Source organism: Elgaria multicarinata, chromosome 1 (genome assembly GCF_023053635.1).
Source record: "Elgaria multicarinata webbii isolate HBS135686 ecotype San Diego chromosome 1, rElgMul1.1.pri, whole genome shotgun sequence".
NCBI lineage: Eukaryota > Metazoa > Chordata > Lepidosauria > Squamata > Anguidae > Elgaria > Elgaria multicarinata.
Genome location: NC_086171.1, coordinates 13,610,990 through 13,635,291, shown reverse-complemented (window position 1 = coordinate 13,635,291; position 24,302 = coordinate 13,610,990). Strand labels below are relative to the sequence as shown.

The 24,302-nt window shown below is 41.4% G+C and overlaps 1 protein-coding gene and 1 long non-coding RNA gene across 5 annotated transcripts in view; both read right to left on the bottom strand.

Moving 5' to 3' along the window:
* The window catches only part of LOC134396937 (uncharacterized), a 212,491-nt gene that overhangs the window by 72,477 nt on the left and 115,712 nt on the right, over positions 1 to 24,302 (bottom strand). The window lies entirely within an intron of this gene.
* LOC134392904 (uncharacterized) lies at positions 449 to 12,861 on the bottom strand. Of its 4 annotated transcripts, none has more exons than XM_063117780.1 (7): positions 12,797 to 12,861; positions 11,863 to 11,926; positions 8,857 to 9,318; positions 4,396 to 4,480; positions 2,931 to 3,076; positions 1,845 to 1,925; positions 449 to 1,078 (listed from the first exon to the last, which is right to left on the bottom strand). In XM_063117780.1, the coding sequence occupies exons 3-7, from the start codon at positions 9,295 to 9,297 to the stop codon at positions 800 to 802; spliced, it is 1,032 nt and encodes a 343-aa protein (XP_062973850.1). In that variant the 5' UTR covers positions 9,298 to 9,318; positions 11,863 to 11,926; positions 12,797 to 12,861; the 3' UTR covers positions 449 to 799. The 4 variants fall into 4 exon arrangements, with proteins under 4 accessions (XP_062973850.1, XP_062973938.1, XP_062973765.1 ...); XM_063117868.1 differs by having other exon boundaries at positions 8,857 to 9,090; XM_063117695.1 differs by lacking the exon at positions 12,797 to 12,861 and having other exon boundaries at positions 11,863 to 11,982.

Sequence of the window (24,302 nt, the reverse complement as noted above, 5' to 3'; positions counted from 1 at the left end):
AAATTGCCATATAGTGTATGGGCATGCCATAATTTTCTGATCCAAGCCAAGGTTAATAAGCTATATGAATGACATGTTCAAAACCTCCAATGAGCCCATCCATTTTCATTCACTGAGACATACCAGGCTTGGATGGCTAATTCCCATTTTATTCTGAAAACCATTAACTATTATTGTGATCGTATTGTCCCAAAGCTCACAGTCAGACTGTTTTGTGAGATTAGGTTGCAAATCTACTTTCACCTACTTCCAGCCTGTTCCTCTGATTCAGCAAAATGTATGCTTTTGTTGGTTTGCTTGTTTTGTTTTTATTCAAAGCCTGCTTCTCTACCCCAATAGTTCAGGTGTTGTTCAACACCTCATTCAAGACCATTCCAGATAGATAGATAGATAGATAGATAGATAGATAGATAGATAGATAGATAGATAGATACTTCATGCTGTAATTATGCAGTAATTGTTTCTGTGCAGGGTCCCGCAATCAGCTCCTATGGGACCACTTCATTTGTAAGGAAATCCCATTGTTCTAGTATTCAAAGTAGCATTTTTGGGGGGTAAACATTTCCCCTTTTGAACATGGATTTATAATGTTTACTTTATTATTTCAGGTAAATCACTCTGAGTGCCACTGGGTGTAAGAGTGTGTTACATACATAAAATAATAATTTATTATACTTGTACGATATATGCACACATCGGTACATTAACCGACCTACTGGAAGAAGGTGGATTAGAGACTGAATGGTAGCCGTCATCATAATGCCTCTTACGTGTTTGCAGGATACCCCACTGTTTGCCTTCATAACTTGCACCTCAACTCCTCGACACTTTGGGCTATGCCGTTTGGCAGCAAGAAGCCCAAAGGTTGTGGTTTTATATGAAACGACAGGCTGGAGTGATTTGTCATTCCCCACCCACGTGGTCCTGTAGATGGTGACTGAGAGAGCTGTCCTTTGGGAAGGCTTTTTTCTTGCTGCCTCCTGCCCTGCTGCTCCATCTGAGTGGGAAGAGAGGCGAGTGTTTTCTTTCTTGTACTATCTGCTGCTTTTCTTCTGCTCCCTGCTTGCTTCTGGCTTGCCTAGAGGGGGGGAATGATACAAAGTGAATCCTGGCATCTAGAAAGTCCATCCAGCCCCTTGAGGTGAGGCTCATTCACATGATCCATGTGCACTCTGTGCATGTTCTTGGCGCATGCTGCTTGCTTCTGCTATCCCGGCTTTCTCTCTTTCAACTCCACCCTTGACCTTCTACAATTTAGCTTCTGCCCTCGAATGAAACAGTACTCGCCCATAATCATGTACAATTCTCTCACTGGCAAATTCAGTGGTCTCTGTTCTGTCCGCATCTACTTTTCCTCAGCTGATCTGCCTCACCTCTTTGACTGCCTTCATGCCTTGCCTTTCCATGACTTTTCTTCTCACCCCAGCTGTTGCTTCCTGTCTAATCCAGCCTTCCCCAACCTGGTGCCCTCCAGATATGTTAGACTGCAACTCCGATCATGCTGGCTGAAAGTGATGGGCATTGCAGTTTTATTTATTTATTTATTTATTACATTTTTATACCGCCCAATAGCCGAAGCTCTCTGGCAGTTCCAACACATCTGGAGGGCACCAGGATGGAGAAGACTGCTTTATGCCATCTGCTCCTTACATGAAGGCAGTTGAAGCAATGCTTTGTCTGTGGAACCCTGAAAGGCTGAATTGGGACCCTGGACGGGCCAGTTTTGGCCCACGGGCCTGAGGTTCAACATCCCTGCAGTAAGGGTTCCCTGGAGGACATTAAACCAATTTAAAACTAGTTTGTTAAATGCACTCAATGGAGAGTATTACTACATTACAACACACCTCTTTCAGCCACAGCTTGCTTAGTGTTTCCTCCACACGATCCATAAAGGCACTGTGTACACCTCGTTGTCTTCTGTGCCTCTGAAGATGAAATCATTAAAATATGAGATGACTGTTGAAAAATCCTGCAGTGTACTAAATGGGGATCCACAGAGAGAGAGAGAGAGACTTGCTCTGCAGCTAAGTTTTATAGGGGAAATGCATATTTACTGGCCGAAATGCTTGCACTCTAGGGACTGAGGACTGCCCATATCAGCTGTCATACTGACAATGATTTACAAGTGACCAGATATAATAAACATCTATTTTGTAAAGTAAGAAAAATGCAAGTATTGTATCATCATTATGGATTTTGATATCAGATTTTCTTTGAATAGGACTATCCCTGTGGGTTTGTCTTAAAATAATACCTGACCAGAGTCTTGGACCTCACAAAGGAGATGTGTCTCCATGTGAGATAATGGCTAGAAGAATGCTCCTGGATGCAGGACTACTCTGGAATGTTCTAGATAGGAGAAATCCATCAGAGAAGGGAGTAGGGGCACACCTCCCCTCCCTCCCTAAGGGTGTCAATTTAGGTGTGGATGGGTGTTTGTGTGTCTGGGCAGTTTTGCTGTATTGCAAGCTGGAAAGCCTGTATGCACCAAAGCTGGTCCCCAGACACAACACCAGATGGTGCTCCAGATGACACTTTGTCTGGGGACCAGTTGATGGCAAGGTGCGTGTCCATGTCCCTGATATCAACTAGCCTCAAAAGTGTTCCCCAGCCCGGATGTCAAGCAACACAAATTGTTCACTGCATTATGCAAGAGAAACAGGTGCATTTGTCAAAGCAGACCATGAGTAGTATCATCTCTACAGATTTCCTTTCCTATCCATGAGAATCTGCTTTCAAATAAAGCAAAGTAAAAATATATGCTCTCCTAATTATATCTTCTCTGATTAAAATCCAGCAAACCATCAGTTTTGCTGAGATTCACAAGCACTCTCACAGGATGATGCCCTCATTAAAAGCACTCAAAAGGGCCTCAGACAAACGCAGCGAAGAAGATAAAAAGAAGCCAAGAGATTGTGTGTTGTCCTAACCGTAAAAGAATCAGATTTAGCAGGCCAAGGTTCCTTTGGAAGAAGCAACTTTGAATCCCATTTGAGTTCTTGAGCCTTGTAGGTCATGATTTTTTCCTTCGATCTGGATCCCCGTTTTTCTTCTGTGAAAGGATGCAGTCCATGGACTAAAGAGATTAAGCAAACAAAAGACATTTCTATATAATGTATCATCTATATTCTATATTATTGTCAATTGGAGAGGGATTTGAGAGCTACTAGCCATAATGGATATATATTACCTCCAGCATCAGATGGACTAACCTGGTTTGCACATAATGCTAACCCAAGGTTTATTTAACCCGTGATTTGTTGCCCTGCCCAGAGTTTGTGTGGCAGATGACTGAACAAACCATAGCTTGTTTTCTCAATACCTGAGCTGTTTGTTTCCTCCTGCTTCACCCTCCCCCTCCCTGTATCCCAAATGCCTTTGTGATGCTGTAGTATTGGCATTCAGAGCAGCTGGGTGCTCAAACAATCCAGCATGGGTTGTTTGTTGTTAATAATCCATGGTTTGTTAGAGTGGTTGGGTTTGTACATCACAACAATGCAGAATTCAACAATTTATGCGTTAAATAAACCAGGTCAGTATATCTCTGAATAACAGTTGCTGAGGAATATAAGTAGGAGGGTGCTATTGTGCTCATGACCTGCTTGTGTGCTTCCTTTGGGGGCATCTGGTTGGTCATGGTTGCAACAGAATGCTGCCTCTGATAGGCCTTTGGTCTGATCCAGCAATGCTCTGCTTATGTTCTTTTGAATGGCACGTGGCACAACCTAATGCATGTGCCATTGATATCTCCCTCCTGCAGGACTGGATTTGACATCTTAGTTATGGAGACTGGAGGCAGGAAAATTGCAACCCCGCTTGGAACAGGATGGCCGAAGCAAAGCCTTCACATTACTATTGCGCTGACTATTTACCACCTAAAATGTGTCGTTTAGCAAGGTCAGGTCCAACATCGCCACCTGTTAAACCAGGGTGGGTGGGGCACCAGCCACAGTCCAACCACACACCTGCACCCTTTGCTGCATCCAATTTGCCTAACAGGTGATCTCCTCTTTGTGAACACTGCAGCAGATGTTCAGCCTTCTGCTGAGCTTGTAGCTGCCTAGATCGCGTCCAGCTGAGCTCAGTTCCTTATGTCTAAGCTATCTACCAGCACCATGTCCATGTTCTGAACACATGGCACATTATTAATAGCTGTAGCTTAATCAAATTCGGCACCCAAAATCCAAGTGTTAGATCTTAGCATCTGAATATTTGAGCCATCTTTGCAATCATCTCCAGATAAAGAATCTGTTGCATCCCAAGCCACAGTCCTCTTTAGCTTCTCGGGGTATCTTTGTTCTAAGATTTATACTATGAGAATGTGACACCCAAACGATAACATTCCTATGACCCATATGGCAAATTCCATATTTTTGCTTTTCAGCAAAGACTTACCTTTGCTTAAACTCTGCAATTTGAGCTTTAGATTCAAAGGATCTCTGGCATAGCTTGTCACAAAATCTGGTATATCTTGTTCATACTGCCAAAGTGAAAAAAGTGGAAAGGAAACATATGGATTAGCTGGCAAACAACTTCAGGGTGATGGCTTAGCACTTGTCCCTCTTAAAGCACATTCACGATGTGCCTCTAATAACCTATAGCAAATCCTTTCTTTAAAATTGCCATGATTTTAATTTGTGATGACTTTTTAAACTTCTGCTGTAGCATTGTAATTTTTAAACTCATCCAGCCATTCTATGCTCCTCTCTTGCTGTTGTCTTAATCGATGTGTTCTATTTCTTTAATTTATACCCCATCTTTCTACCAGGAAATGACACTCAAGGCAGCTAACAACAAGAAAAGCCAACATTTAAAATAAAAAACATAATTAAAACAATAATTCCTCCAACAACCTCTGGAGGGCCACACCTCCCCCATCCCTGTTCTAAAACAAACAAAGCAACCCTGAAATGGATGTATTTTCTTTCTTGCTATACCCAGGAGCTGTCTTCACAGTGCTAAGTAGGTGCCGTTCCACTGCCAAACACCACGGTATCGCTGGTGAAGGGTAGTAGCAAATAATCCCCACTGAGGGAGGCACTGTGGGCTTTCTGGTGGCCATTAGGCTTGCCAGGCCCGCCCTCTCCCCCTCCTGCAGCTTCTGGCAATGAATGGGAGGTCGCCTTCCACCTGGGAACACCCCCAAAGCAATGCCAGAGTGAGGACAAATGGTGGAAGAGCCCTACTGACCTTGCTTGGGCAGGAAAAGTTGGGGTAAGTCCCCGACTTTTCTGCTGTGGATCTTCGGCTCTTCACCCCAGGGTGGCTCTGAATTGGTGGCTGCATCATATAACCAACGCAGCACGGATTCAGAGCTACCCAGGGGCTTTCAGAGAGGATAGAGAGCCCCCCAGTTGTTAGGGATGCTTGAAGATTTCATTATTTTTTAAGTGAATGGACCTGATTCTCACTTTCCATCAGAAAGTGCTACCCTTTGGTTTCTGCATTGCTCCATGTTTTGTGATAGTCTTCTGCTCAAAAGAAAGAAAATGCATATAAAAATGTGCATTTAAGATTAAAATAGATTCAAAATGTATATTCTGATAAAATGAATACAAAAATGTGTATTTTGTGTAAAAAAAATGTTAAAAATAATGCACATTTTGAGTGTTTTTAATTTAATTTGCAGACTGATATAGAAACCAGATAAAGCAGACTAATGGGTGAACACAAGCCAAACAGTTGGAAACAGACGGATTCACCCGTCCCTACCAGTTCTTGTTGCAAAATTGCTCAGATAGGAACATAAACCAGATTCACAAGCTTTTGCAGCTTTAAAAGTAAGAGAAGACATAAAACTTCCAGTAAATAATAACAGTTGTTTCCTGGTTTAAGGCAGATATAGGTTATTCAGTAAGTCCAGTACCTCTGTAAGGAACTGCTAATCTCAGCCTTAGTTAATCATCTCTAGAAATTATAAATAGGTTACATTTCTTAATTGGCCCTGCTTAAGTGCTTGTAAAGACCTTGCACAAGAAAACAATGTCATTCATATTATAAGGCTAATGTATAACCACATAAGTATGGTGGTCATTCAGTGAAAGTAAACTTAATCAATAAATTGCATGGATTTGCCTTGATTAATCAATTAATTAATTTAATGCATATACGAATCCTAACAGTATTTCTGAAGGGGAGAAATATACTGTTTTACATGATGCATATGTTTTGTCACAACACCCTAGAACAGGTGTGGGCTGTAAGGGTGAGGTGAGGGTTAATCGGATCTTGGGACTGGCATGGTTTTAATGCATGAATTTTATGGTTTTTTATGGTTCCATAGGAGGGCAGATAAGATCCAGGCAGCTGCGTGAGGGGGAGAAGACCGGAGCCATCCGATTGTAACTGTCTTGTGGCCTTGAGTGATTAGCCATCCCAGGCTGAAGTGTGAAGTCACTCCACGCATCAAAGCTGAAGGGAGGGGGGATGGAGTAGGAAAGATAGTATAAAGACACCCCTGCGAAAAGAACAGGGGGCTGTCGGCTGAGTGACGTATGATTTGTAGTTTTAGTCTTTAGCTTGCTGTTCTGGGTTCTCGTATGCTATGCATGTTTTATTAAGTTTTATCTGCTGAATCCCATGTATTCCTACCCTTATCCTGAATAAATGGTCTTAAACCTCATTCTGTGTGAGCCTTGAGTGTCTGACCTGGGGATCCGTGCTAAATCCAGTCAAAAGCCAGCAGGTTGCTGGGAGTTCTTCCTTTACATGGGCAACTTCCAGAAGTCGAGGGGAATTTTTGCCCACTGGACCTGGGCTGCAATCTGTGAGGCTCTGCTCAGTCCACATGGCTCTTACTTACACACACACACACACAATGCTGGAATTGTTGGTTTGCCACCAGGATCCAGAAGCAAATTGTTCCATAGCACTACAGAGTGCTACACTAGTTAAATTTGGCCACCATGGACATCTTTTTTTAAAAAATGTGTTTTTCTGTTTAGAAAAAGGGGGGGGGGAATGAGGGGTGGAGGTCACATATGGCCCCTGGGTCACATATGGCCCACCTGTGACCTTGAAGAAGCATCTCTCCTATGAGACCAAGGGGAATGCATCTTCTAGGTACTGATTATCTAGAGCAGGGTTGAGGAACCTCGAAACAACTCCCATTGACCATGTTGGCTGGGGCTGATAGACATTAGGATACAACATCTGGAGGGCCACATCTTCTTTACCCTGGACCTAGGCCCATTTTGATCTGGCTTCCTGCCTCGGTTTGGAATTAAAACTGCCTTAGAGCCAAAACAGACACTACTCTAAACAACTACTGTACAGCCTTTTTCATTTTTACTCTAGAATAGGCAGAGGGTGCTGATCCAGATTGGGATCCTGCATCTTATTACTTATTGTATGTTTGTTGTTTTTGTTATTCTGTTCTGATCCTAGTGGTTTTTTATTTGTTATTTTCATGTTCTCATTTTAAATGCCACACAAAAAGGACCTCACAGGGCTCTGTACAAAATTCAGAAGTAAAAAGATGTAATAATGGAGAATTTCCACTTTGGAAACACAATCAGATAATTTGAAACATCTCTACTTCTCCATGGATTTTCAAAAAAGAGAATTTTGGAAGTGGCCCTCTACGTAAGTGCTGGATGAAGATGACTAGCATCTGGAATTTCTGGAAAGAAACTGGGTATGAGAGCATTTTTTTTCCTATTTTGAGGGTACACATGTGAACAACTTCATTGTTTATAGCCAAAGGCCAGCACAATACAATATTTTAAATTAAAATAAGAAGAAAACAGATCACTAATTATAATATTTAGTATTTTGTGGTTTTAATTGCTGTGAACTGTTCAGAGAGCTTCAGTTTTGGGGCAGTACAGAAATGTAATAAATAAACAAACAAACAAATAATAAAAATAATAGTAAGTGATCAACAAAACATACAAAAATATGCAAACAGGAATGTTATAAATATTTGCCCTACAGATTAAGAAATGAATAAAAGATTCCTGAGAACGAGGAACGTATCGTTTACCTCTACAGGTGTGCTTTTGGAACTAGTCCTATAAAGAAATACACAAGAAAAATGTTATGGAGTACAGAACAGTCCAGTGTAATGTTTTCCATATGTATCCCACTATGGGAGTCATTTCAAAAGCACTCCCATGGAGGAAAACATTATACTAGAAGAGTCTATTGTTCCAGCTGTGACTTCAAATGTCCATGTCAGTAATAGTAATATTATTACTTCAAAAATACCATGGGGAGGGCTAATCAGCTCATTTATGCTGTGACTGAATGGAGGAAAACAATGTAATGCAGGAGGAATGAAATATGAATAAATTGGACATGAACTAGGGTTCTGTTTAAAAGAACCCGAGTCTCATAAGGTGGGGTGGGGTGGGGAGTCAAAGTTTTCCAGTCACCAACAGAGCATCAGTGATTGAAGTTTAATATTCCAATAGCCAAGAACCTTCTAAGAACCCCTAAGGCTTCAAAGACATTTTTTCAAAGGCTAATACAAGCCACATTTCCCAGCTACGCAATAAAGGAAAGTAAAATGCGACCCACAGCACTGAATTAATCTGGCCAAAGCTTTTACAGCAAGAGTGCCATCTCATGGAGACAGTGAATTCTGTTGGATATTATTCTTTAATTGATAAACACACTGAACAGAGACTATGGCCATAGCTAGACCTAAGGGTTATCACTGGATCGTCCAGGGGTCAAACCTGTTTATCTAGGTGACACACATGGGATCCAGTGCTCAGGCAGGGGCGAACCCTGGATGATCCCAGGATAAACCTTAGGTCTAGCTGTGGCCTAAATTGGCTCTGTGTGATGTAACACTGTACCTAAAGGTTCCCCTTTCCAGTTGTTTCGACCTTAAGACACCCGTATCTTTACCTGTCTGTAGTCGTATGGTTTGGGATCTTGGTATTTGCTGCTCTTAAACTTTCCCATCTTCACAAACATTAGCTGGGCTTCATAGGGGCCCACATGAGGAAATCTTGTGACGATCTCCGGTTGCTCCTCCTGTTCCAGGACGGGGACAAACAATCTGGACCTTATTTTGTGCAATTCTTCAGAGAATGTGTTCATTTTCTTCTTCTTTTTCAGCTCCTTCGACTTTCCGTGTAGCTTACCAAAATGGACAGGAGTTATATACAGTTTATAGCTAAAATCAGGAGGTTGCTTTATTGAACATTCCCTTTCAGCGGGGACCTGGGGTTGCTGCGGTGCACGGACTCGATTTCGTGCTATGGCTAACTCCAGGTTTGTAGTAAACTTTCCCTTTGAATCAAAAGTACACTTGGATTGGTTCCTGCCATGGATATTGGGAAACATGCTGCATTTGCCTCTCTATGCCTAAGAAAGGTTTTTTAAAAAATACATTTTATAATTACTTTTATAATTACATGTATGTCTTTACTGGGTTAGGTCCAGACTTAATCTTACTTAAAGCAGATCTATTCAAATCAATGGAACATATGTTAGTCATGACTGAGTTAAGTCCCATTGATCTCAGTGGATCTACTCTACTACATATGACAGGGTTTGGATGACACAATAACCCGTTGTGGACTATTTAACTCATGGTGGCTATTGTATCATCTCTTGGGAATATTTTAACCAACAGACAGCATGATAATTGCCCAAAATAACACACTCTGATAACCCATGGTCTGCAGTAGGGATTATTTAACCCATTCTGGGTTATTGTGTTCCTTCTCGGGCACCGTGGGTTAATTTGCTGGCCCACAGAGTCATGTAGTAAGACAGCTGTTGCCACTCTATAAACCCTTGAAGGTTTTCAGGATTGGGACCACACTTCATAGACAGCCTCCTCTAGTAGAGAGGCATCCTATCCACCTTCAGACTTCTGCACAATTTCACCCAGGGGAGGGAAAATCCCAAGTGCACTAAAGGGGGGGGCACAAATAAACCTTTGCAAAATAAGCAACAATAAAGAAAATGGCAAAAAAGTGCATTTTCCCCATAGCCTAAAATGCAGAATAGCGAGGAACAGTTTTGCACAAATGCGAATTTACATGAAGGCCCGCAGCAGGACAGAGAGCGGAAGGTGAGTCAAATTAAACAAACTAGCTTAATAAGCTACTCACAGTAGTTTATAAGCCCAGTCATAAGGTGAGGGATCATGAACTATTTCAAAAATAAGCTACTGTTTGTAGCTTACTAACCCATCATGGGCTATCATGAGGTCCAAACAAGCCCTATGTCTGTATGTAACCCATTTTCATCACAACAACCCTGTAAGGCAGGTTAGACTGAAGGATGATGCCTGGCCCCCAGATTACTCAGTATACTTTGGAGCTGAGTGGATATTTGAAAGTGGATGTTCTCAGTCTAAGACCAGAAACTTATAACTCTCATCATCCCCAGCCTCTGGCAATGCTGGCTAGGGTGATGTGAGTTGTAATTAAACACTTCTGGAAGACACCAGGTTGGGGAAGATATTAACCTCTCTCTCTCTCTCTCTCTCTCTCTCTCTCTCTCTCTCTCTCTCTCTCTCTCTCTCTCTCTCTCTCTTATATTTGTGGGATTTCCAGCACCACAAAAATGGCTACACAATGAGTTTCCAATTCTCCTCAGACACAGAACTTTTCAGTGGAAGCAGTTGGAGCCTAAAGGTAACATCACATGATGCATATTGAGTTATGTATTGTGGAGCCAGTATGGGGTTGTGGCTAGAGTGTTGGACTGGGAATCAGGAGATCCGGGTTCTAGTCCCCACTCAGCCATGGAAATTCACTGGGTGACTTTGGGCCAGTCACAGTCTCTCAGCCCAACCTATCTCACAGGGTCGTGGCTGGCCGCCTTGGGGTTCCTTAAAGAGGAAAAAAGGGGGGCTATAAATGTAATAATAAATAAATAAATAAATAAATAAATGTACATTTATGTGCATATCAAATTTCATTCACTACAAATCACTGCTTTTTAACACCTACAAGTTTGGATATTTGACGAAGGTCAAGTTTGCACATGCAAACGCCTGTGATTTTGGCATGCCTTGTGCTCTACCTGGTGATTTGTTATTTTAAGTGTACTACCAGAAATAAATGTTTCATTCTTGTGGCCATATACTGTACATGGTATAGAGCTCCTCTCATACCAAAACTCAGCCATGATACATGTCCAAAACACTGTCTGAAACGGAGAGGGGCAATGATCTGCAGTGACACAACAGAGTCACACAACAGCACATGAATGGTTATCAATAGCTTACGAACAGATTATCAAGCGATTACTTCAATTAAATATTGAGCCGCAAACAGGGTCATGCCCAGAGAGTAGCTTCTGATGCTCTTCAGATTACACAACAACACAGTCTCAGGAACACTAGACATATTCCAGCAAAACACAAGGTTTTGTTTCCCCCCCCCCCCCCGTCCTGGGACATTCCTACAATACGTGAGAAAAACTAGGCAAGTGTACAGAAGAGCCTGTGCAACTCCCGTACCTATTTGGTTAGTAAGATAAAAAGAGTTTTTGAATTCATCAAGTGCAGCTCTGGTTATGTAAATATTTCATTTTGCTCTGTTTTTTAAAGTTGAGATAACAGTTCGTATAGGTTGAGATAACAATTCAGAATAAAAAAATGCCAAAAAAGAAAGAAAGAAAGAAAGAAAGAAAGAAAGAAAGAAAGAAAGAAAGAATAAATAACTAGCCTGTATGCTCAGGCTAACTTGCCTTTAGTTGTTATGGTGGAAACTTTAAAACACACACACACACACACACACACACAGCTGCACACACACAGTTCTCTTCAATATGAGCACACCTCCCTCTCTCTTTTTTAAAAAAGTATAGTCATCATTATTAATAACGGGGGGGGGGGATGTAACTCTGTAAAAAGGAATGGAGCTGAAAATGCTAAAAGATTCTACTCACCCTCTCTTAAGCCAGGTCCTTTTTCAAACTTCTCATGCTGCATCACTGTCTTTTCTTCACAGTGCTACAGGAAACCAAGCAAAGAGAAGAACCCACAGCAATGTTTGTTCTGAGAGATGTTTATGCTTTTCGTTGTACAAAGAAGCTTGAATGCCTAATAGTATTCAGCCCATCTGGGTTGCTAAGAGACAAGACAGTTTCACCTCAGGACTCCATTCAAAATTCAAAAAATCCTGAAAATAGTGCCTCTGTTGGAAGGAATAAGATTAGCTTGAAACCCAGCAACAGGGCCACAAGTTCAAGGCTATTATTTCAAATGCTGGGAATCAGAAAAGATACAAGAAGGGAAATGTGTTGGAGGGGGAAAGAAGAAAGTCAAATTGGCTATTAAAAGAGACTCAGGGCTATTACTATTATTATTATTATTATTATTATTATTATTATTATTATCAGCATCAGTCTCAGAATGTTTTGTATATTTAGTTCTTTTGTAGTTGAACCACAGTAGACTCCTTACCTTAAGGCCACTTTACCCATTTCTACCACTTCCATCTCCAAAACCAGCACATTGGAAAGGACAATATATGTTATTACTTCTAAGAATGCCATAGGTATGACAAGTACTTTTCACCAGTTCACAGTCACCTGTTGTCAAGGTTCCATCTGTGTTCTGGACCCCTTGAGCAACTCTTTAAGGATCTCTTGCCTTTTTAAGAGTCCCACCTTCCTTCTTTTTGCCTTCCCCTTCCCAGTAATATGGGGTTTAACCTGTGGACATGGGGAGAGTGACACTCCAGACACTTGTGGCTTAACACAACAGTTTACTAGTGAATTAAACAAGCAAATTACAATGGCAGGCATTTAGTCAATAGAGCTGAGTAATACAAAAGGTATTAAAAGCAAATAAAAGTTGCAAAAATGCAAGTTCTTTTACCCTAAGCTTCACTTAGACTCCTTCAGACTGCTTCTTTCTGTTCCTTCCTCATGGTCTGGTCTTTTCCTGGTCTCTCATGGCTGCTTCTCTCCCTCTTTTATACCCTCTTCCCCCAAAACAGATAGTACTGTTTCAGTCTTGAAGAAATAAAACTTAACTGGAGAAATGAAACTTAACCAGGGAAATGAATCTTAACAGGAGAAATGAAACTACTCCTCTTAGGGATACCCCCTCCCAATAGAATCCCCCAGAGCTTTAAGAACTGACTTTATTAACTTCCATCTGTAAGCCTCAAACCTTCACCCCTGTGCATTGCTGGCCTTTTCCCTTTCTAAAACATTCTTACATCACTGAGCATTCAAGCATCCAATTTCCTCTCCTGAAAGGAAGGAGGTCCAGAACACCCTCCTTTGCAAATACTGCAGATACACTTAAGGAGTGCATTACAGTTCCATAGCATCTAACTAACTGAAGAATAATATAGTCTTACTTTTGTTCAGATTGGTTGGCTGCTGTCCAACATGATTCTGTGCTGGGGGGAAAAGGTGTATGACCTCCACCAGCTTGATCTTCCAGTGAAGTATCCCAGTGCTTGAACAAGGAGTTTGGCCACAGAGTTTTTGGAAGACTGGAGAACTTAAGTTTCCAGGCACAACAGACATCCGGGAGAGTTTGAAGAGGATGTGGTTATCTGAACTGCTGCAGCTCATTCTCTCTGCTACCTTCATTTCTTTCCTCAATCAATGGAATAGCAGCTTCTCCAGCCTGTTCACTGACCTCTAGCAGATGTTGTGATGACAGCAAGATGGAAGACACCATCCTCTGATGGTGCGAAGCTATACCCACTAGAGCCTCCCCTGAAGCTGAAGATAAACTCTTGTCAGATGGTTTGGAAGATGGCCTGGAGACTCCCCCAAATTCCATAGTATTTGGATTGAGTACACAAAAGTGGGTGTGTTTTAGCATCTTGTAAATCCACACAGCTTCCTAGATCTCTGTATGAGACTATAAGCACAGAGCTTCTCCCTCCTACTGGCGCTTTAGCCTGCTCACATGGTAACGTTTGCTTGAAAGGCTCTATGACTCTACAGAGTGGGAGCTATTTGAACAAGGGCTCTTGAATCAAGCTAGACTTAGTTTGGGTTCAAATAGTCCTGTGTGTAGTTGCCCTGGGATTGGAGAGCAGAAGGGAAGCACACTCTGGCTTCTGCCATCAGCCAGGAAACCTAGGGCCACTGGGAGGTGGCATGCTTTGCATCCCAGGAATAACATCAAGCCAAGCAGGAGACCAACATGGCCCATCCATTGACCAGAGAAGGAGCAGTTGCAAGAATCTGCTTCCCCTGCCTGCCAGAAAGAATACTCGGGTGCAACTGACAGTTACTGCCTTCAAGCAAAAGCAGCATCAGGGGAGATCAGCCCAGACCCCGGGTACATTTAAATGCCCACTTATAGCTCACCACCTCATTTCAGCCTTGAAAAACTGATCTCCTTCCTATACCTTTTGCCTCCACTCCTCTTCTCTTGTACATCTTGTCATTATAGGTTCTAAGCCTGAGGGCAGGGCCTTTCTCTCTCTCTTTTTATTGATATGAGCCACTACGATAGACAATGATTGTCTAAAAAACGGATTAAAACACAATAAATAAATATCGGCTGTCCTGGCTCACCACACCAGGAAGTGTCTGTGTCAGTTGTCAGGCCCTGTGCTTAACAGTTTGCCTACAGCAGCCTGCTGCATGACCTGTTCCTGGTAAGCATTCATTATTAAAGGTGTTGCTGGCCTGGCACCCTCTGTGTGGCCTTCTCTTCACAATCCACTTCACTATGCTTCCAGTCGCAGCAGATTCTTTTGAGTATGGAGAAAGCGGATGTTGTGTCTGGGGTAACTGATAAGGAAGACGCTCAGGCAGTGAGAGATGGTTCACAGAGTGTAAGCCAGCTTGTGGCTGAGCATGAATAAACGAGTGCAGTAGCTGAAGGGTTCTCTCAGGGGCAGGCTGCCGCAGACAAAAATGAGCTAGCAGGGGGAGATTACAAGCCACCCGTTGTGTGAGACTGAAGGACAATCAGACTCTGCCGGCTTGCAATTCCAACTCTGCCGGCGGCCAAAGGGGGGCATATCTGGAAGATCCTGGTGCCCAAAAGCCAAATAGGCCTGGACGGATACCCATCTCACAACAAAGATCTCGAGTTCAGCAAACAAAATATATCTAGGCTGTTATTAATCGAGCACATTGTGCTGCACCTGTCAAAGATGAAGTCCATGAGTTGCACGTGCTCTCTTCAGGTACTGAAGACAGAAACTTAACAAGTCATTGCTACAGCCAGGGTAGATTCATACACCAGCCTGTGATGAGATCATAGAACAAGCTTGTAAATCAGAAGAATGAGATACAGATAATACCGTATTTCTTTGATTGTAAGACGCCATCGATTGTAAGACGCACACTAATTTCAGTACCACCAACAGAAGAAAAAACCTAAGACACACCTGCGATTCTAAGACGCACCCCATTTTTAGAGATGTTTATATGGGGGGAAAAGTGTGTCTTAGAATCGAAGAAATAGGGTAGATGGCCTCTATTATAATTAGGCTATCTTCAGAGTCCTCTGTGCAAGTGTTTGGGTATGTATAGGCGTGTGTGTTTTTCTTCTTCTTCAATGAAATGTGTAGAATATTAAAAGATATAAAAGCTGGGTTTTTTAAATAGTCTGCTACATAGATTTAACCTAAGAACAAGTGGCCACATGAAGTGAGATTTTTTATCTAAATAATCTGAACTGATTGAATGCACGGGCACAGATCAAAATGAATATGTGTGTGCATATGTGAAAGAAGTCCATGTATCAGGAGAAACTGGGAATATATGCCACTAGATGGCAGAGTACTACTTGTTATAGCAATAATACAAAAATAGAAAGGAATACAGTTCTGTACTACAAATTGGTATTTTTCTAACCTAAGGCATTATTTATTTACATCTAAATGAAAGTAGAATTTTTAAAAAAAAACCAAAAGGGAATGGCCTCAAGTTTGGGGAAAAGATGAAAGAAGGAAAGATAAACTAAGAGGGAAACCAAAAGAGGGTCTCCTAAAAGCACCAACGTGCTTTAAAGCATGTTTTAAAGTACAGAAGATAGGAACAAAAAAGGAATGTCTGATGGAAACTGAGCGTCCAACACAACAAAGTCACAATACAACTGACACAGGGTCCAGTGGCCACCCCAAACACTAGGTGGTGTATGAGCGCAGATATCCCCAAGGGTAAGTCTCAGGAGCACATATTGAATACAGTCATGGCTTAGACTGATTTCATACATGCCACTTGCAGTACAATGCTATAGATGTCTACTCAGAAGTAAGTCCCATTGGGCTCAATCTGGGCTTACTCCCAGATAAGTGTCGATAGGTATAAGATTAGGAACTGGGGGCACGTCTAGATGGGGCGATATCCCGGGATTCGCCCGGGGTTCATCCCTGTGCATGTACATGACGCACAGGGGATCCCAGAAGCAGGGAGAGATGATCCCTCCCTTTCCCCGGGATATGGCCCTACACTTCTAACCCAACTATTCCTGCGGTCTCGGGATGATTTTGGGACTGTGGGAGGTGTGGGCCGCCGTCCTGGTTTCGTCCCGGCTCTTCGCGAGTAACCGTGAGGAGCCGGGAACTAGGCACAGAGCTCCTCAGGATCTCCATGCCCATCGGGGGTGGAGTGAGCAGGAGGGTTTTTTTGTTTTTGTTTTTTTGGTTTGTTTAAAATACCATTTTTGTAGGAGCGCTCATTTTTGATAAAAACAAAAACAAAATGGCGGGCGCGATGTCCTCTTCCTCCTGGGACGTAGCGCGCCACGTGTAGACTGAGGGGGAGGATCTCGCGATCATCATATCACGAGATCATCCCCCCTCCACAGGTAGGTTTAGCCATGCCCATAGAATGCTATCTTATAGTCAGACCATTGGTCCACCTAGCCCAGTATTGTCGACACTGACTGGCAGAGGCTCTCCAGGGTTTCTGGCAGGATTCCTTCCAAGCCCAACCTGGAGAAGCCAGGGATGGAACCAGAGACTTTGTGCATGCAAAGCAGGTGTTCTATCACTGAGCTACAAGGATTTCAGTCTTAGGGCGCAATTTTGTACACAAGGTAAAATGGTGTTGGTATTCAAAAATCAATAAAAATTATTATTATTATTATTATTATTATTATTATTATTATTATTATTATTATTATTATTATTATTTTAAAAGTGTAGTTTGTAGAACTATTGTGTTGTGCAAATCCTTGCAAAAAAAAAGTCATCACAGAATACCGTTCTGAGAGAATTTTAAAACACGTACACACATACACGGCGGTACTACTATTCGACCATTGCCATACCATGACTGGTAAGAACCTCTAACTGTTGTTAATACTGTATAAAATTACGTGCCATTGCTTACCATTAAATCAATTACATTTTCTCTCATAAGCTTTGAATATAATGGATTTGGATGTTCACAGGCTTTAGGTTAATTGGAACCTGCAGTGTATAAAGGGCAGACCACAACTTTCCGGATATATTTACAGCTTTACCCTCTCCTGTGTGTAAATAATTCAACCCATTTCCTGTTGGCCTAACACGTATTTTTCCTGATATTTCCCCCTACTGATTTATATTACCTTTTATATTTGATTTCACGTACACAAAATGCTTGAGTACACAGACTTCCTCCAGTTTCAACAGCCATCTATTTAACTGTTTCTTGATGACTGTTCATCTCCTGAGGCTACACGATTAGGAGATTTTGTTACAGATAATTAAACAGGATGTTTGTGTCATTTTAAAGCTACAAATTGTGGCCCCTAATTCCTACAGCCTAGATTCTCATGTTCCATCCAAGTGTGGGTCAGTCACTCCTTTTTTATGTTAGCTTATTCTATAGATGCTACTAGTGTTATATTCAGTAACAAAATCCATCCATTAGAAACTTTAAGCAACCAAAAGACATGCCGAACAGAGTCATTCCTGCCCTCGACTTTCTAGGGAGAGGCAAACTCTCCTAGGCTTGATTCAGAATTAAGCTCAGCTAATATGAGGTATTCTTTTCCCAAGCCCATCTGAAATTAAATAAAACAATAATAAAAACAGAAAAGCAGCAAAAGCAGGAGTAAAATCCACCATTCATTAAAAGTTCGGGGGAATAAAATTGTCCTCACGTGGTGTTCAAAAGTAATGGACTGGGTTTGGACGACATGATAACCCATGATGAGTTAATTAAACCATGGGGTTATTGTGTCATCGGTTGGGAGTTGTTGTTTTTAACCCAACATGACTTATTTGGCCAAAATAACCTGCTCTGATAACCCACGGTCTGCAGAGTGGATTATTTAACCCATCATGGGTTATTGTGTCATGTGGTGGTCATGGTGGGTTATTTGGTTGGCTACAGAGCTGTGCAGCAAGAGCAGTCAAAACAGCTGCTGTTCTGCTATTTGCTGGCTTACTGATTAGGAACATGTTAAAGAGACCAAGGCAGCAGCGTGGAGGAGGCAGGCTATGAAGTTTGGTCTTGATCCTGCAAACTCCTAAGGTGCTATAGGCAACAGTTAAGTATCCCCAGGGAAACTTCAACAACCAGGGCACCACCACTGAAAAGGCCCTGTTTCAGTTACCAACCACCCCACATGTGACAGCAGCAGCACAAGATACACATTTTGTTAATGTTACAGACAGGCATACCTCTTCCCAGCTGCACTGTGGAACCTTTGTCACATGCTGATTCCCTGCACTAAACAAAGGTCCAAGCTCTTACTTGGTCAACCTAAAAACAGCAAAATGAAGAAAACAGTTTACAGCTGTGGTGATGGCTAGCTGCAATCTTGCACACTTTTTCAAACACACACCAATTTCACTGATTTCAGAGGTGTAACTAGGTGCAAACCGGAGTCCTAGAAGTTTAGGTTAGAGCTTTGTATTCCATACCTATGTTTATACAAACCCTAAAAAAAAATCCACACATTTATTAATACCAGGTGATGAACAGGAAAATCGCAGGAGTCAGTTTTTAAGTGATATAACGCAAGAAAGCTTACATATATTAAGAAAACACACGGGGAGGAGGTGAAGGGAAATATCTGTAACTGAAGTAATGTAACCAAACGATTACCTGCAAAATACGTCTTTGGATAACTGGAAGGGGAAAGCAGACACACAGAACATTTTGTTGGTCTGATAGGTTTATAAAGTCTTGTCATTCAGGGAATATTGTACTGCCCTTTGGGGATATTGCTGAAATATTTATAAATGTATTTACAGTAATTTCAATCTCGCTACGGGCATGCAGGCTGTATTATGAATCAGAGTTTGGGCAGGGCCTCCTGATTTGGCTTAAATTCATCTGAAATATTAGTTACAATCCTATATTTGAATTCTGAAAATATTAAGAAAGCTTGGAAATAAAGAACATAACCAAGATCATTTCCTATCTCCATATTATGCTCTTCTCCCAATTTTCTTCGTCCCCTGGCTTAGGCAGCTAGCATACAAACATTGTCTTCCTTACTATGAGTTCGGTTTACAGCAACTGTAACAATTCCCATTAGACGAGAAAAGGAATCATGCAGTACTCAGATGATGCTCAGATGACGGTGCTACTCAATGATGTAGTTTACCTTCCACCAGGAGGTGAGCCAGTGATCTCACAAAGGCCCGTTTATGACAAGCAGTTCTAAGGAACATCTGTGTGGAGCACCAGTGACCTCATGAAGGCCAGTTACAGGAAAGCCACACTGGCAACAGAACAGACTTATACTTACTTATCAACAAGGTAGGAACAAAGCCAGACTATAAAACACATGGTCTTCGATGTCTATATACTAATGCCCAGAGCATGGGAAACAAACAGAATGAACTTGAACTCTTATTACATGAAGGCAAATGCGACTTGATAGGTATAACTGAAACTTGGTGGGATGACTCCCATGACTGGAATATAGCAATTGAAGGATATAACTTGTTTAAAAAGAACAGAAGAAATAGAAAGGGAGGTGGAGTTGCACTATATGTTAAAAATACCTATCCCTGCACAGAAATACAGGCAGATGAGACTGGGAGCCCCGTCGAGAGCGTCTGGATTAAAATAAATGGGGCTAGGAATAAAAAGAATATGATAATCGGAGTCTACTACCGACCACCCAATCAAGGAGAAGACGAGGACGAAACTTTTGAGAAACAAATTGCCAGTGTTTCAAGGAAGTGTGATGTAGTAGTGATGGGGGACTTCAATTACCCTGATATCTGTTGGGAGACCATTACTGCCAAAAGGGGCCCTTTCAAGAAATTCCTGACATGTATGGGTGATAACTTTCTCCTACAGAAAGTGGTGGAAGGAACTAGAGGGTCGGCAATCCTTGACTTGATATTGACCAATAGGGATGACTTAGTGGATAAAGTGGCAGTTACGGGAACTCTGGGGGAAAGTGACCACGTCATACTTGAATTCTTGATGATGATGAAGGAGACAAAAGTCGAGCATAGCCATACACATACTCTGGATTTTAGGAAAGCTGATTTTAATAAACTCAGAACTATAATAAGTAAGGTCCCATGGCAAAGGAGCCTAATGAGAAAAGGAGTGCAGGATGGGTGGGAGTATTTAAAAAATGAAATTTTAAAGGCACAGTTACAAACAATTCCAACAAGGAGAAAAGATAGAAGACAACAGAGGAAACCAATGTGGCTCCACAAAAAGCTTAGAGATGACCTGAAAACAAAAAGGGATACATATAGGAAGTGGAAGGAAGGCCAGGCTACAAAAGAAGAGTACAGACAAGTGGCGCAGAAGTGCCGAAATGGCGTCAAGAAGGCTAAAGCTGTGAATGAGCTGAGATTAGCGAGGGATGCTAAAAGCAATAAAAAGGCTTTCTTCAGATACGTGAGTAGTAAAAGACAGAGGAAAGAAATGGTGGTTCAACTGCTTAATGAGGATGGCAAATTGATAACAGACGACAAAGAAAAGGCTGAAATGCTGAATGCAACAACGACATCGTGAAAAGGACCCATGAACTTCCATGAGCGAATAATTGTGAGTGCATGATAAATGCCTCATGTAAAAATGCCCTGTGGCTCAAACCCAGTCTAAGGGTTCTGTGTCAAAAGAAAGGGAGCTTTACAGTTCCAGTCAATGTCTTTAGTATAAGGTAGAATTTTCCTTGATTTCTTCTCTGAAAACTATAAAAACATTTACGTTAAACTAATGAGAAAGACACAGATTGTGGTCTTTGAATTCCAAAAAATACGCCTCCAGTGGTATATGTGTTAAATACTATCTTGGGAAAAGTTTGGATAATGAGACCAGTAACATGTGACTTTAACCCTCTTCCAAGTTCTCATGAAATGTTCTTTCTCACAGAAACTTTCTCAAATAGTTTTGAGTTTTGGGTTGCTTTGATAATTGAGTGAGCGGATGGATAAGCTGCCATCACAATACTGTACAATAAACCCAGAAGATTTTGTATGCTATCATGGTAGAAACATCAACTAAATCCACAAAATTAAAAAAAAAAAAAATAGACCACATGAAAAACAAAAAAAGCAGCATTGCTTAAATAGCATTTATATGGGATTCTGCATATGGATTCCATAAGCTTTATGTACCTGATGTGTCTGCAGAAATGTGTATGCCTAAGAGCACTGCACACATTGACCTAGCTCACACGTAATGGCACCCCATCAGTTGAACAACCCATGGGTTGTCACAAGAACATAGTCTGCTGCCTTATACTGAGTCAGACCATTGATCCACCTAGCCCAGTATTGTCAACACTGACTGGGTCCCCAGGGTTTCAGGCAGGATTTTTTCCTTGCCCTACCTGGAGAACCTGGGGATTGAACCAGGGACCTTGTCATGCATGAGCGGAAGAGAACGAGCACTCTGTCATCTGTGCATCCGCCACTACCACTTTAACCCCACAACCCACTATTGGCTCCTTCGTAAGTTGTAGATCCTGATGTGTAAAACCCATAGCACCTCCCTGCTAAGTGTGTCTGTTGGTTTCAGTGCTGTATTTCATTTTTTTATTCTGTAATTGTTAAGTTCTCCCCTTTATTTTATTGTTTTAATCAATTTTAATTATGCCTGAAAGCTGTCTTAAGTGACATTTTTGTGTAGAAAAGTGGGGTGTCAATCAAGTAAACAGTCACTGAGTTGTTTAGAGATTGAATAACATACTGGTTAATCCATGGCTTGTTGTTGCGCTAACCCCTGGGTTCTTTAGTCCCTAAACAACCCAATGGCCCACATTCAGACATCATGCTCTACAACCAATGAAAGAGCCCGTTGTGGAGTTAAAATGTAAGAAGTGGGCCCTCTCTAACAGCCCATGGTTTATTTAACCAATGGGTTGTTGTTAGGTGTGAACAGACACATTATAAATGTGATAAATAGGATCACTAGGATTATACGAAGCTGCTCCACCACAACCACAGTCATATTGCCATGTAATTGGAATTCCAGTTTAGTGTGGAAGCATAACAAGCAATAGGGTACAGGTTAGCACGGGAAAGTAGGGAAGAAACAGTTTTTAAAAATGAATCATCTGTTTGTGAATGTTATCCACAAAAAGAGAGGTTGTGTGAAATTGGGAATTTTATCCTGAGTAGAAAATGCAGAGTTAGGTAGTAAACTAGACACTGGTGATATTTAAACTGCTTCAGTTAACTATTACCCTTTGGCCAATGAACAGTGCATGAAAAATGTAGCCTTGTTATATGACTTTATTGTTTCATTTGAATTGATTTTGTAAGCCACCTTGAAACTGTATGGTATAAATTATAATAGCAAATAAGTAAAATGGCCAGATTACACAGAGTGAGGTAGTATGACTTTATTTTTCTATTCTTAATCCAGTCTATACAAGCAATGGTGTCAAGAAATCCATTCCCCACATCCCTGTGATTAGTTCAAGTCAAGAATGACATCCTAGATGATACCATATTTTATCATCTCAGAACTCCAGTTCTTTAACACCCTCTTTATGTGCTGTCCTAAACACCTGGCAGAGGTCTGTTTCATATGACCACAGAACTAGGGCAGATAACCTGACTGACACTGCTGTTGTTTTTTTAATTCCAGGAAGAGTGGCAGTTTTTCCAATAGACAGGTCATGGAAAGCTAGGCAGGCAAACTGAAGATAGGCAGAAGTGGTAACTGAATCTCTCTCTCTTCACAATTCACGCTTGGAAAAATGCCAGCCATGCTAATCGGTTGCAACTACAGAAACATAATGTCCAGTGACATCTAAAAGACTAACACTGTGTTAATTGCGGTGTAAGCTTTTGTGGGCTAAAGTCCACCATTAGATTGTGAACTGTGGTTAGGGGCTCCAGGCCAAGCCATAGTCTGATAGAATGGAGAACAATGTGGTATGGAAGAAATCTTCAAGCAGTTCTTCCTTTTACCAGCCTAGAAGTTTCCAGAGTTTCCATCCCATCCCAGGAGCTCTGCACTTAAGCATTTATTAAGTGACTGGAGATAGAGTTCAGAAGGGTCACTTCAACCATAGATCATAATTAGAGGCCAATGCCACACAATTATATATAAGAAAAGCAAGCATTATTAATTGTAGTAACAGAGTTTTAGAAGTATTCTCTTGATTCAATTACAAGATAGATACAAGCTTATTATGAGGGAACGCCCCCCCCCACACACACATTAGTTTTGGATGTAAGACAACTCAGACCCAGAGCCTCTGAGTAGGTGGGTTGTGGTGCACACCAGCTGCCCTTTTGAATATTCAAGCTGTAGAAGGCAGTTGCCGTGGCTTATCGTGTCATGCAAACCCAGCAAGCATGGCTTATTCAAGGTTAACCCTCATATAACCATAAAATAGCTTGCATAAGTTTGTATTGCACGGTAAGCCATGACCACTGCCTGCCATCACTTGAATATTCAAAACGGCTACTGGCATGTTCTACAAGCCACAATAGCTTAAATAAGCCATGGTGGGCTGGTGCAAACCACGTGTGCAGTAACCTCAACAGTTGTCTTAACCACAAGAAGCTCCTTATAATGACACTTAATTATGTTTAATTAATTATAATTATAATGACACTCTTAGTAATGACAATTAATTAAGTTAATTAATTAAATAGATTAACTTAATTCCTTCTCTTCAGCTCACCAACAGTATAGTTTTGTGTTCTTTACATTTATTTGTAATAAAACTGTCACAGATCAGATATAACCCAATTCCTTCAACACTTACGTGACACCATGCGTACATTTTTTTTGGTTTGTTTGTTTTCTTTAGCTCAAATTGTTCTTTCTGCAGAGCTTGTTTCTCAGATCTTGGCTGCTTGGAAGCAGTGATGAGCAGTTGGAACGCCTAAGTCTCTGGATCTTTTTAGTAAATAACATCCTGTCACAGAAGGAAACACACAGAGAAGATTATATCGTTTACACACAAAAGCCTCACCCACGCTTGAATCTTTACACTAACCGGTTCCAAACAGTTCAGGGCT